The 14250-nt window shown below is 40.7% G+C and overlaps 1 protein-coding gene across 11 annotated transcripts in view; it reads right to left on the bottom strand.

Annotated features, from left to right (window-relative positions):
• LOC117959835 (disabled homolog 2-interacting protein-like) overlaps positions 1–14250 on the bottom strand; it is a 149496-nt gene that overhangs the window by 54248 nt on the left and 80998 nt on the right. For 10 of the 11 annotated variants that reach the window (XM_034897165.1, XM_034897166.1, XM_034897167.1 and 7 more), the window contains one exon: positions 12038–12156. In XM_034897165.1, the coding sequence (XP_034753056.1) occupies positions 12038–12156 (119 nt within the window). Of the gene's footprint in view, positions 1–377; positions 940–12037; positions 12157–14250 lie in introns of those variants that run through there. The other variant, XM_034897176.1, reaches the window with a different exon arrangement.

The following is a 14250-nucleotide window of genomic DNA, read 5'->3' as shown; positions in this document are numbered from 1 at the left end:
CTGCGTTATCACCTCTGGTGTTACATATACTAACACATGTAATAAAAGCACTGGTGAATGAAAGCCATTTGGGAGTCAAAAGAAATTATATAATAATGACTGAGTAACATGAATATGCGCAGGAAGTAGTAGAGTGTGTGTGCTCAGGAGAGCATTGTAGCTGATAGAGAGAAGCAAAGAAGGGGGAGGACAGCACAGCTGGACTGCACACAGAGGCAGGGGAGCATAAACGGTCTCAATGAAGCATCCTCGAGTCCACATTTTTATTTGTGGCCACACATTTGCAAAAAAAAAAAAAGATCTCCCACTGCATGAACCCTAGCAAACCAGCACAAAAAGAAAGGTGAGTGACATGTGAAAAGCAGGGTTACACTCACCAGGCATTGTCAGAATTCCACAGAACAATCAAGGCAGGCGGCGAGAGAAACCGAGGCTGAGCCAGAACAACAGAGGAGAAAATAGAAAGAAAGAAAGAAAAAGAGAGAAGAGGCAGGGGAGGATGAGGGCAGAGGCAATTTCAAAGCTCCATATTTTCCCCCCTTGCTGCCGATGCAGACCGCTGCTCGCCTCTTCGCTTCCTTACTTGTGGTTCTCTTCCTGACTCCTTCTCTCTTTCCTCCTGCTGCTGCTGCTTTAAGACGGAGAGGGGTGGAGAATAAGCGCTACAATGCTCTCCCTCTCTTGCTGCTCCCTCTCCTCCTTTCGTTCTCCCACCCTCTCTTGCTCACCCTGTACAGAGCATGCCCTACTTCCTGTGTTGTCTCTGAAATAAGACACACTCTCTTCTCTCAGGTTCTCTCTCTTGAATGAATGAATTTAGGGGTACCCCGACACTTGACTCTGATTTGGGAATGATGAAAATTGGTTCCCCTTCCTGCTCCGCTGTCTGTCCCTTCCCTTACTAACTCCAGCTAAACCCACTCCCTCTCACTGTCAGTGATTGACTGCACCTCCCACTTCTGTCTCCTTGCGCAGGGAGGAGCCTGCATATGGTGTGCGGGGGGATAGTGAATCACATGTATGTGTGGCGCAGCCTAGCTTGGCCCTGCCCCCCTTTTGTGTCTCCAGTGGGAATGTGTGTGTGTGTGTGCTCTTTGTCCTGTCAACTCTGGTGTGTGGTGTGCTGCTTTCCTTGTCAGCTACTACCACTGCTGCTGCTGGGTTGGGGGCTTGTGCCGGCAACCTGCCCTGAACATGGACCTCGGTTTGGCTGGGACTCAGACAAAAAACACACTGTACATATGAGACTGAAACTCAGATTTGGCAAAGTAACTTGGCTGCTGGGGCCAGCCAAAGGGTTGGTAGTAGTGGGACTGGAATGTGAGTGGGAGGTTTTTGCCTTGCTCAATTTGAGCCAGGATTGGTAGACTGGCAGAGGAGATAGGGTTGAGTTTCAGATTATTTCTACAGCTTAGACACTGACAGAGCTGGCACAAGGGTATAAGCGCTGGGGCAGGACACACCAGTAAGGCAAGGTAGCTGTGGAGAGCTGGTTCAGAAGAGCCATGGCCTCTTATCTGCACTCGCTGCACGTCTACAATGATGTCATCAAACATGACATCACCCTTACCTCTTATTCTCCCGGACACATGACACAAACACATGCACACACACTAGTGCAACTGTCCACCAAATGACCACACAATAGGGTGTGGAGGAGAGCACAAACACTGAGCTCTGAATTCCTACCCATTCTAGTTAAAAGGTCACAGGTACATTGTTAGGTTTAAAATGACCAAATCATTAACAGTACCTTACTGCTGGCCACCTGTTTCCTCCTGAAGCTGCCAAGTAATTCTGCCTTAGTGACAACCAATTAGATTTAGATTAAAACCTGAAAGGTTTACATTCAGACTTTAATTACTAAGGTCATCTTAAGTACTAACATACAAATACATATGCAGTACATAAATGTACAGTTAAGAATTTGATGAATACCGCTTTATAAAAGGGATAATTTATAAAGAAGATAAGATCAAACGATGATCACAATTTCATTAAAAGCTGTCTCAGAAAAAATAAAACTACTCAATGCATTTCTACCAAGCAAAAGCTTATTTTCATTCAATCCCAGCATGGCATGTTGGATGGATTATAGATTAATTACTTATTCTTACAGTGTGAGCAATGTCAAGTGCAATCCAGTGAAATTGCAATGACAGGGGGCCGGGATGATTAAACTCTATGGTACATTTTCTTGCAAGTAGCATTATATTATAAAAGGTCAAATCATGAAATGATTATATTGTTCTGATGATTAAACATCACTATTTGCCCAACACCTTTGAAGGTAACATTACAAAAAAGGCCAGTCTAACACACACTACATCTGCAAAAAGTACAATTTTGAATATAGACAAGCCTATGCATGCCTAAAACATTTCTAAAATGTGTCGTGCAATACAACAAATGTGTAAACATTGACATGCTTAAAACTCTGTGAATAAATCATCGGGAAAAAAAGAAGCATGCTGTGTTTTCTGATAGAAAGAACAAGAGTGCAGGGAGCTATTTGAGCGCGTTGGTAAATGCACAATGAAAAGCTGAACGTCTGACCCAGACATAACGCAGCTAACAATGACAGCACTCAAAGAACATAGCCCTTTTTGAAGGGATACTGAGCTCTGTCTAGCACTCTTATCTCTCCTTCAGAGTGTATTCCTATATTCACAATTCTCCATGCAGTGAGCATGCAATGCAGTGCAATGACAGCCGTCAGTAAAGAATGCAAAAATGTGAATTTAGACCCCAACAATCAGTCTAATGGATTCTGATAAATTCCAGTTTGTTATTTTACAATGGTTATCTAGTAAATGTGAATGGGGATGACAGGAGAGCAGAAGGTGGAAGGTAATGCACCTCTGGCTTTAGTGACAGCCCATCCCAGTGCTGAAAGGAGGCGCTGTGAGCAGGCAGAGAGGTAAACCAGCGGCTCGGCACCTTGGTTCTTAAATGTTTGTTTCTAACTAGGTCACATTGCACCAGCGGAGCTGTGCTGCTGTTACGCCAAAGATATCTCTCTTCTAAATTTCACAGAGTTTAAATCCGTTCGAGCTATATGAGATGAATATTACAGCAATAGGTTTTTATTAACAGAGCATGAAAAATGAATATTTATCAAAAATATTGATGAATACCACTAACTGCATTTAATGTTAGTTGAATGTGAGTAGATCTAGTACATAGTTGGCAATGTGCAGAAAAGATGTTAAGGCTGAAAAATGTATTCAGGAATTAAGAATAAAAGAAGGCTGACAGATTCAAATAGTAAAGAATATTAAATGGTAATATGGATAGCATGATGATTATTGAGCCAAATAGGGAATATAGCAGAATTTATCACTGCCTGGGTTTTCTTTCCATCAGTTCCTTCTTTACTTAATAAAAAGACATTGGTCACAGTGGCTGAGCCTTGATGCAGACACACCATGGCAGTCTGATGAGGCCCAGTGAGTGGGGGATAGTGAAGCCCGTTAGGCTTTATCACGGCAGAGTCAAAGGTTGATAACGCAAACGTTTCTGAACACACTTTACAACATAACCCAATGACTGGGTTCACATTAAAAACGTTAAATTCAATTCAATTCAATTTTATTTATAGTATCAATTCATAACAAGAGTTATCTCAAGACACTTTACAGATAGACCACACCCCAGAATTTACAAGGACCCAACAGTTAAAGCATACACAATTATTGATATGCTCAAAGATTTAAATGTTAGAAGGCAGGGGAAGGCATTGGTTTTACGCCTTGAAGGATTTTAGGGATACAGCATGAAGTAATACGCACACACGCAGGTGTTGGATGCGAGCCACCTTTGATGTGAATCCGTCCAGGCAAAGTCAGAAGGACCAATCAAAATTTGGATGAAAGGCCAGCTTGACAGATCACTGCTGGCTTGCATCACAAACAGAAACAGAAGTGAAGGATTTATCTAAACATACTGGATAGGCAGATGGAAACTGGCAATGTAGAAACCTTCACTAAGTAAGAATGTAATGCATATACACTCTCCCATGCTCTTGCTTTCTTTGACACTTAGTACAAATGAAACTGTATACCTTCTATTTGACAACCTTCCTGATCATCTAAAAACAACATTTTTGTTTGCATTTTCATTCAGTTTTTGGCTACATAAAGATCGTCAAGGGACTATGGTTCGTTACCAGCAGATCATTGTAATGATGGTGATCAAAATGGGGAAACCAAAGCGTTAAAAAAAAACGTATTCTCCTTGTTAGTCCCTTTGGTCAAATTGCAGTGAAATTCATACCACAGTATGGCAAATGCACACTTATCAGTCCAGGGCAGAATAAAAACCGTGGCGGACTCCTTTTACAAAGACAACATACCACACACATGCACACACAAAGAGCAGTAAAGTGGCAGAGACCCTTGTTAGTGAAGGGAAAGTGGCAAAAAAACATCTAGTCATCCCCACGGTAATTTAGTGTCTCAGTAAGAGTCTCTGAGTACCACTGGACTCTTTTACGCACACATTTGTGTGTCTGTGTATACTCAATATAAATAATCTGGACGTCCATATATATATATATTTTTAAAATTTGGTATATGTATTAAATTTAGATGGAGGATGAATGGAGGTTGAAGAGTCTGATGTGCCAATTCACAGATCCGACCTCCTAATTGGACACTGTTCTAGTGCCACGTTGTGGCTATGGCAGAGCTTCCCACAGGATATGACAATCTCAATAACGTTATAAAAAAAAAGTTACAATAAGCATAATATCTGTGTATGATGAATAGCTGAAAACACTGTGACCCAAGCGGATTAAAGAGAGGAATGAATGAGTACATGAGTGTTTTGAATGCGTACTGAGCAGTCCTTTAAAGGGATGCGTAGGGAGATGCTTTGATGGGGCCCTCTGTATTCATGTCACGCCCAAGGCCCTATCCATTACAGCTCATTACCCGGGGAGAGAATGAAAGAGAGGAGACCCTTGGCCATGCTCGCCCTGGCTCACAGAAGGCCCAGCAGGGTTTAACATCCACCGAGCCACCGAAACCTACCAGCTGGGCAGGTGTCAACACCACTAGGATTGCTTAGGAGATGTTTATGGAGATAGTAAAGTGATCAGAGAAGCAGTATACAACACAGCTCCCTAGAACACACTTGGTACCATGTAAATCACACACATTCTGTTCAGTTACTATAGGGAGGAGGGAAGCATACTTTCGTAAGAAGGAATAAATAACAAGCAAACAGTGTTCCAACAATGCTGAGCTGAGAAGTGGAAGCAAATATGAAATGTAATTGTGAGCTGAATGGGGAAATAATCTCCACATACTTTGGCGGGTACAGTCAAATTTGCTAATCACCAAATTAGTCTACAAACAATACGTTATAATAATACATAATCACATTAACAAGTTGCCCTAGTCTCTCTGTTCTAGGTGTCAACTTCAGATTTCAGAAGAAGTTGTTCAGATGCTTCTACAGACATTTTCATCCCAAAAATATTCAAAAAAGAAAAAAATCAAACACACAAATCTCCTTCCCGGATGTTAGAGAGAAGTCCGGAGCCCCAGAGGTGACATGGACTATCTTCCAAATTATCCTTCACATCTTGTTTTGCTTGACTCTGGTGGAATATGGAAACTGAAAAACACACACACACTCAGCCTACATTGTAGAACTTCAAAACTGAATAGCCATCCGTGTCCTTGAAGAGAATAAAGAGCCCTCTGTTTATGAAAGCAGGAAAAAGCAACCTTTTGAAAACACCCACCAATGCCTAAGCACCTTAACAACACCACATTACTCTTGAATTAATAAAGTCCTCATTATAATCTTGAGAGAGATAGGATAATGCCATGAAGCCTTACAATCATCACAAAATTAGTCATTAATTTTTGAGATGCTGTTGCTATCGTAGTCTGCATGGGATAGAGCTTAATAATGCACAGTGGTAGGTTAAACCTGCTCTGTACAACACATTATTACCCTGAGAACAGTTTCATCGAAACCAAATCATGCTGATGCATTACAAATGAGATGGTGAGAGGGGAAGGATGCCAAAGAGAGAAGGCAAAACGATGCAGTCTTTGTCTGTCTAATTCTAATGCTGTAATGAACATAATGAAAGCACTGCTGTTGTTATTCTTCTGATTGGCAAAGAAATCTGTAACTGGGCATTTGATTGTTTGTCATTACTAAGTGCATTACTTCTTTGGACAGCAGCCAGGCCCACATCCTTACTGTGTGTGCGTACATTGTGTTAGTAATCATCACCCCTAAATTCTGAATCAACATTTGAAAGGATTGTGCAATGAATGAATTGTGAATGAATGAATTAAGAAGGTGTCGGTAATAAACATTACACAATGGATCACTGAAATGTGAAAAAAGAGTGTGTGTGTGTGTGTGTGCATTTTTGGTGATCAACAAGCATGTGGCCTTCAGCATAAGGGGAGTGGGATTGATTGAATGACGGAGACATTTTTTCCAAAATTGAAGAGAGACAACAGTGCAGGGATTAAAGCAAATTATGACAAATATGAACAAGAGGAGACACGAGAAAAGGGGATTGTTGGTGCAGTGGTATGAAATGAAGAAGAGAGGGCAGAGAGAAGGGGACCTGGGGACAAGTCTGTGAGCACTGGATTGGGTTTAATGTAGCAGAAATCCACCAGTGAACCGCAGCTCCGAACAACAGCTCCGAACACACTTATTAGCATAGAAGGAGCAAAGTGACAAATGATAGCAAAGAAGACATGTGGACCAGAAAGACAGAAGACAGGAGAAAAGGGGGAAAGCCTAACATGAACAGAAGCAGGGGCTTAAAACATGAAGGGTTAATAGACATTGGGATGCTGGCGAAGCAATTTTAAAGTGAATGTCAGTAAGTAAGTGAGTGAGATGCGGAGGTAGATGGGGGGGGGGAGCGATATAAAAGGTTGGATATTACAGTCAAACCACCTGGGGAATGTTTACAGAATTTAATAACTCTAAATGGCATAACTTCCTCACAATGCTGCTATGTTTTCACATACACACCCCCGACAACACAACCTGCAGCAATTACCATGGCACCCATTGGTGCAGCTTTATGAAAACTGACAGGGGGGTTTGTATGAAACTTGCATCCTGTTACAGGCAGCCATTCAGAGCTACAGGCTAAAGCTCCTTGCAACACACGTGCTTATGCCACCGCTTCACTACTTATGTAGGGCGGCAACTCGAGATTGTTTTCATTAATTACTTAATTTGTTGAAATATATCGCAATGACTCGGTTAGTTTTTTGGTCTATAAAATGTCCTACAATGGTGAAACATGTCAATCAGTGTTTTCCAAAGCCAAAGGGGTATAACGGTTGTGGGTAATTGTCAATTCTTACATTCATATAAGAAAAAAATACAATGTGTTATGATAATAAACAGTCATGGTTTATTTAATAGGCTGTGTACCTGTGTTACTGCATTATTAGGATCACAACAGCAGTCTCGCTTAGCCACACAGTATTCCGGGATGGGAATGTAATGGACAAAGACTACATAACAGTGATGTATCCTGGGATTCACTGAAAACATTATTAGTTTGAAAAAGTACTACATAAAGAAATATTTTTCAAATTGACCAAAAGGGACAATTATATTGTTAGTCACAATTATTTCTGAGACAATCAGCTAATTGTTTCAGCTCTAGAAGCCCCAGCCTATATAATATGACTTTTTTCAATTAGAAAGAAATTGAAATACAGTTAGCAAATAACAGTTTTTCCAAAGACAGATTTTCCTTGCAGTGAGAGCAGGCTTTTAAACACCATTTAGATTATTATGTAGGGAGATACAATTTACAGTGAATATATTAAACGTGATAATAAGAGAGAAACAGATCTATTTTTGGGGGGTGAAAAGTTAAATCCTGCTTCAGGATTTAATTTTATTTATTATTATTACATTTATTAATGTGAATTAAGGTAACTCTGACACTATATCAAGTCTACAAAGTATTTACTTTCCATGTGTTTCATGTTGGTGTTATTATGTCTTTGAACTTCATGCATCTATAAGATTGCTCAGCACACAGTTTAGTATGCTACGTAATGCAAACATAATTAAAGCATACACTGAGCAGCTTGTTGGAGACAAGCCAGACAGAAACAGGAAGAGAAATACGGATGTAAATCGGTTCAGCCATCTTATCCATCTGCTAATATTGAGAGTCTGAGTGACGGCAAAAAAAGCTTTCCTGCCGTGTGACAGAAGGAGTACATCCATAAATACACGAGTCATTAGTGCCCACAGTGCTGAGAACTGCATTTGTGCGTACGTGACCGCGCACACACACTCACAAACACACACACACAACTAATCAGTTCCATCAAACCACCACTGTGGCCATAAAGTCCACACAATCGAGTATTTCCATTACATAGTAAAGGGATGGACAGACAGGAAGACAGGGGTGCGTTGGTCGACAGCAATGACGTAATGAATGATTTGGGTGCACTCAAAAACGCGGGTCTGCAGCATCTATTTATATAGAGGGCGAGATTTTGTAGGTGTTTGGGGAATGTTATGAGCCCAGTATGAGCATGGTACTGTCAATTAAGATCAAACACACACTAACCTGTGCACAATCACACTCGTCTCTATTGGCACACACACACACACACACACACATTAACAAACACACACACACACGTTACTATATCTACTACCACTTACTATTTTTGGCCCCCCTTGTCCATATAATGTCATAAAAGAGCACAGAAGGTAGGAGACGGTATGAGGAGGAGGGAGGGGCAAGATAGTCTTGTTTTATTTGAAAATACTTTGAACTTCAACAAGAAGTAACGTCACCCAACAACGCTTAGAGCACCTTTAAGTTATGAGTTTGATATTCATGAGGTAAATATGTCTAAGATATCCACCTCAACCATCTACAGTACAACCGTCATATTTCAGACTCCATTTCTTAAGAATCAGTAGCAACGTAGGAGTATTTTCATTGTTATATTACTTTTTTCTTTTGTTATATATTACACAATACATGAAATAAATGCCATGCCAGTAGTTGCTGAACAGTATAGGGCAGTGTATAAAAAAATTAATTCATGATTTATTGTCAATTACATCTATATAGTAGTCACACTATATAGCGCAGATAAAAAAAAATACTTAATTGCTCCCCCAAAAGCTTTGGAATTGCTTCCTTGTGTTTATAGTTCCTCCTGTGCTATCTGTACATAAACAGAGAAGGCCCCACTTTATTATTTTTGAGATTGTGTAACTTTCATTGTAGTCGAGGTTTGCCCATTCTGTTGCTCTGATCATTACCCAGACTGTCACAGTGAAAGCTGAAGTGGATATCGCCACACAGTACATCTGAAGACCCTGAACGCAACAAGCTGACTATATTCTGAAAAGTGTAAGTAAAAACAGATGTTCTCCCTTTAGACAAAAATAATTCAGTAGTTTTGTTTGTGTGTGTGTGTGTACAGTGTCGGTTTGCGCGCCTACAGAGTGCTGTGTTTTATGATTTGCAAAGATAGGAGTCGTCGGACAGTGTCCAGGCTCTGATTAACACAAATGAATATTTCATTTTAGAAGTCCAGCTGCTCCTCATCTGCAGGTCTCTCTCCTGAGACGGCCTCAGGCTGCAAGGCCTAACAATGTAATCACAGCGAACACACATTAACACACACACTGTGAAATGTGTTTGTATATTGCTGTGTGCCTGCTCTCACAAAATAATCATAATGGAAAAAAATACATGGAAATACATGGCCGTGGTTTGTAATAGAATATACGAATATATATATATGCATTCTCACACACACGCGCGCACAGACTATATACACACACACACACACACACGCACGCACGCACACACACACACACACACACAATGATTTCTGTAAGTAAATGTAATTTTTTAAAATTGTTTTTAACTGCTCTTTAATGTTTCATGTAAAGCACTTTTAATTGCATTGATTCTGAAATGTGCTATACAAATAAAGCTGCCTAGCCTTATATTAATCAATCTCATATAAATGATGAGAGATTGTACATAGCTCTCTGGTGGTTTTAGATGTACAGTGCAAAACTATGCCCTGCATCTCTCACATTCAAAGCTGCACATCTGCACACCAGGGAGTTTTCACGGTATAGGATTCCCTCCCTCCCTCCATCTCATCATCTCTCCTCCTTCTTCTGCCAGTTTCCAAGCCTGTCTTCTTCTGCAGCGTTTTCTGCCCTGTGGGGAGGCTGCTTCCGGACTGACAGGGAGTCACTGACTCCTCTCACAGCACATTACTCTCTCAATCTGCAACGTTTTTATATTTTGTACACACACACGCACGCACGCACGCACGCACGCACTCGCACACACATACACACACACACACACACACACACACACACATATTAGAATAAGTGGAATTAAATTTTAGTATAAGTTTACTGCTTTCATATTTGTATCAATGGAAAAAAAACCACTGGACTGTGTCAGGCAGGCTGGATGGGAAATATTTTTTTTTTAAAAAGTCTATGGCACTCTACAAGCAACTAGGCCCTGAACTCAAACATCCAAGCAGAAAACACACACACACACACACACACACACACACACACACACACACACAAACACACACACACACACACACACACACACACACACACACACTTGTTACTATATCTACTACTACTTACTATACCCCTCCCTTGCCCATATAATGTCATAAAAAGTTTAAACACCAGAGTGTCTCTCTTCTACAGTACTGGATGTGGACATGTGTAATAGAGACCTATCATTATATAGCAGTCAATGTGTGAAATCGCAAGTGAGGTGGATGTGGTGTGTGTGTTTCAGTGTTAAACAGGGCGAGATAAGAAACCTCCTGAACATTCCAATTTCCTGTCCGATTATGTGCTTTCTTCGCCAGGTGTTTTATCAGAGAAAAAGACATACATGCTGACCTCACTACTGCTGAAAAATAGAGGGAAGCAGGAAGGAGGGGTGAGGACGACGGTGAAATTGGAGAGTGATGAGTTTGAAATGAGTTTGAAAAAAATATGGGTAGAGGAAAGTGGGAAAGAGAATGAGAACAGACAGTGGGACAAAGACGGTGACGTATGAGCTCATTTTGTCCGACTGCACTAGAGGAACAGTTCACTACGTTCCACACAGAACAATTGCTAGTGTTCCCCTGCGATGGTTTGACAGTGACGTTAATGCCTCATTAAAAGTAGAAAAAGAAGCAGTGACTCAGCTCGGAGTTTTGGAACTGAAAGCCGTAGAACATCTCTTCAAAAGCAACACCTCCATTAATTAATCTCCACAGATGGACACCTTGGCTTTTTTCCAGACACAGAAAAGATAGGTGCTGGGAATTCTAGCTGCTACTTTTGCATGCATGGGAAGAGCATCAAAGATTCCTAAGTGCGATTGCAGGTCAACATAGCCTGGTTGTGGAATCATAATTGACGTTGTTAGGCGACGGGAAGTGTTTGCCAAGTGGCTAAACTCCTGAGGAAATTAGGAGAAAGTATAAGAAACTGGCACTAAACACAGTCTGAAACCAAATGCCATTAAATGGGGTAGCAATGTTGACACATTGAGTCATTTTTAGAGATTTAAATACAGAAACATTACATATTGGTAAATAAATAAGATAGCATGTATACAAACTGTTTTGCAAAGACATGAAGTGAATGCCACAACTATACTCAAACCCAAACGTGCCATATGGCACAGAATTGTATGGTGAGAAAGAGAGAAAGCGCATCACATATTAAAAGTGACAGATTGAAGAGTCAGGATTCGCTTCACTTTTCACTATACACTGACAACACAACACGCAGATGTCAACAGTGACCTGAATAACCACCCATCAGACAGAGAGAGACAGAGAGAGAGAGAGAGAGAGAAAGAGAGAGAGAGACAGAGAGAGAGAGAGAGAGAGAGAGAGAGAGAGAGAGAGGCACCAGAATAGAACAGACGTACTGTATGAACCAATCCAGCATAAACAGACACACGCCAGCATCGACACAACAAAAAAACACATACCTGTCATTGTCCACGCTCCTGAAGCCAGGAAGGATGTGTCTGAAGCTGGAGTTGCGGTCAAGTTTGGGTTGACTCTTGGTGCGCTTTATCGAGCCCTTTAGACGCCGACTTAGAAAGCCCTGACGGAGAGAGTGACAGAAATAAAATAAAACGGTGGCGCTGTTACTTTGTGAGAAAGGTCTCATGGATGTCAATCCTCAAGCTCAGCTTGGCAGCGGGACAGGACATAATAATGCCGACATTTGCGCTCCACGTTCTAGATTTGGTGAGGAAGAGTGTCATGAATAGTTAATGGTTAGTAAATGAGGATAGATTTTCATATCAGAGCAAGAGCAATGTTCACTGTCTGAAAATTGAGGACAAGGTCAAATGCGACATATTGCCTCAATACTAAAAGACAGAAACCCCCCCAAACATTCACAGACAAGTCCTAGACTAAGACATAATAATCTGGTAGGTAATGCAAGCAATTGTTGAGACTGTTTCCAACTGGATTTTGTCAGTTAGGCGACAAACTGCAACGCACAAACAGGTTTTATAATCAGACATTAATTCAATGAATACACCACTTTATTACTTTTCTCATTCTCCTCTTTGTCTCAGTCTGTGTGTTTACTCCTAACATCTGCAATCAGACTCCTGCAAGCCCCTCGCCGTCTCCATGGCAACTGAGAGAATATGAAAAAGTAGATGTGGTGCAGAAATGGCAGTTTTGAGAGAAGAAAACTAATATTTATTTCTGCTTTTTTTTAGATTTTATTGCTGGGAAGAAGATCAGGGAGGAGGGAGAGAACTGAAAGAAGAGGAGGACAAAGAAGAGAAAAAGAGGGCATATAGGAGAGTTGATAGAGCAACTTTGGGCAGTACAAAGAATATGGAACTTTACAGATAAGCCAGCATGGTGGAGAGAAAGTACTTAAACCAGGTTGTGTTAAGGCTCAGGTGTAGCTTTTTATCCCAGTCAATCTGGAGCTGATTTATACGTCAAAATGTAGACTGTGGCTCCTGAAGAAGTTCAATGTGGTGAAGAAATTTAAAACCTCACAGACATACTGAGAGCGCCGCGCCCTCAGACTGTACATGCCCACATTTCACAAGACAGAGACAGGAGACACACTGCGAAAAAAGACCACCCTCAGTCCCAGTCAGGCCATTAACACACCTGTATAATTACCACCTACAGTGTGAATAGGTCGCCCCGGGCAACAATGTAATAGGGATAATAAGAGAGTGACTCCTAGACAGCCTGTCAGCTGAACACAGCAGCACCCGATGAACAGCACCTGTCATCAGTAAAGCACTCTGCACTAAGAACAAAGACTTGCTGCTGTCAGTATATAAAAGCTCACACTTATCATGGAAGTGTCTCTGTTACATAAGTGTGTGACCAAAAACGACAGCTCTGTTCAAGTTCCACGCTTCATACTTATTTTAGGAGTTTTTAGTATGTTCGCCCCGCAACATTGACAAAATTGAGTATACGAAAAAAAAAGAGTCAGTATTCACAGTAAAAGGAGCTTTGAATGTACTGTTGATGTACAGTGCTGTCCCACAATGCATTTAATTTTTGAGCAAAAATGAAATTCTGAGCATATCAAAACACTTCATTTCCTAACAATTTGTGCCTTTCTGCATCAATTTATAGTGCAAATGTCTTCATTCATGTAAAATAAAGTATTATTAGACATAGGGAAGCAGACACACCCACTAGCTCCTTAAAGAGCAAAATGATTAAATGGGAAAAGTAAACTGGTTTATTGTACTGCTAAAGCTGTATACGATGAACATTAGTAAGCATTGTAAGCATTCTGATTCCTATTGTCACTTGACTAATAAAAAAACAAATTAATTGTTTGTCATTTATCATCATCAGCAAAGATGTGTGCACACTCAATAATGATCACTTTGTGGCTTTGAGCATAACTCTAAACTGACATGGTTTATTTAAGCCTACAGAAAGTGGGCAGCTAATGGCTAACCATTGGTACCTGTCACCAGTGAACTCTGTTCAGGTGCTTTTAGCTAGAAGAAGAGGGCGTGAGTCACTGCTGTTAGTTTGAGACCTGCACCTAAAGCTCTGACAGGGTTGCTTTCTTTAAGTGAAGCATCAAATTGTTTTGTTTAACTAAAGGATAAAAAATGGGGTAGCACTAGAAAATAATATGCTGAAAGGTACATGTCCTTATTTAAATTTTATATATATATATATATAT

Source organism: Etheostoma cragini, chromosome 16, assembly GCF_013103735.1.
Source record: "Etheostoma cragini isolate CJK2018 chromosome 16, CSU_Ecrag_1.0, whole genome shotgun sequence".
NCBI lineage: Eukaryota > Metazoa > Chordata > Actinopteri > Perciformes > Percidae > Etheostoma > Etheostoma cragini.
This window is presented reverse-complemented; position numbering and strand designations above follow the sequence as displayed.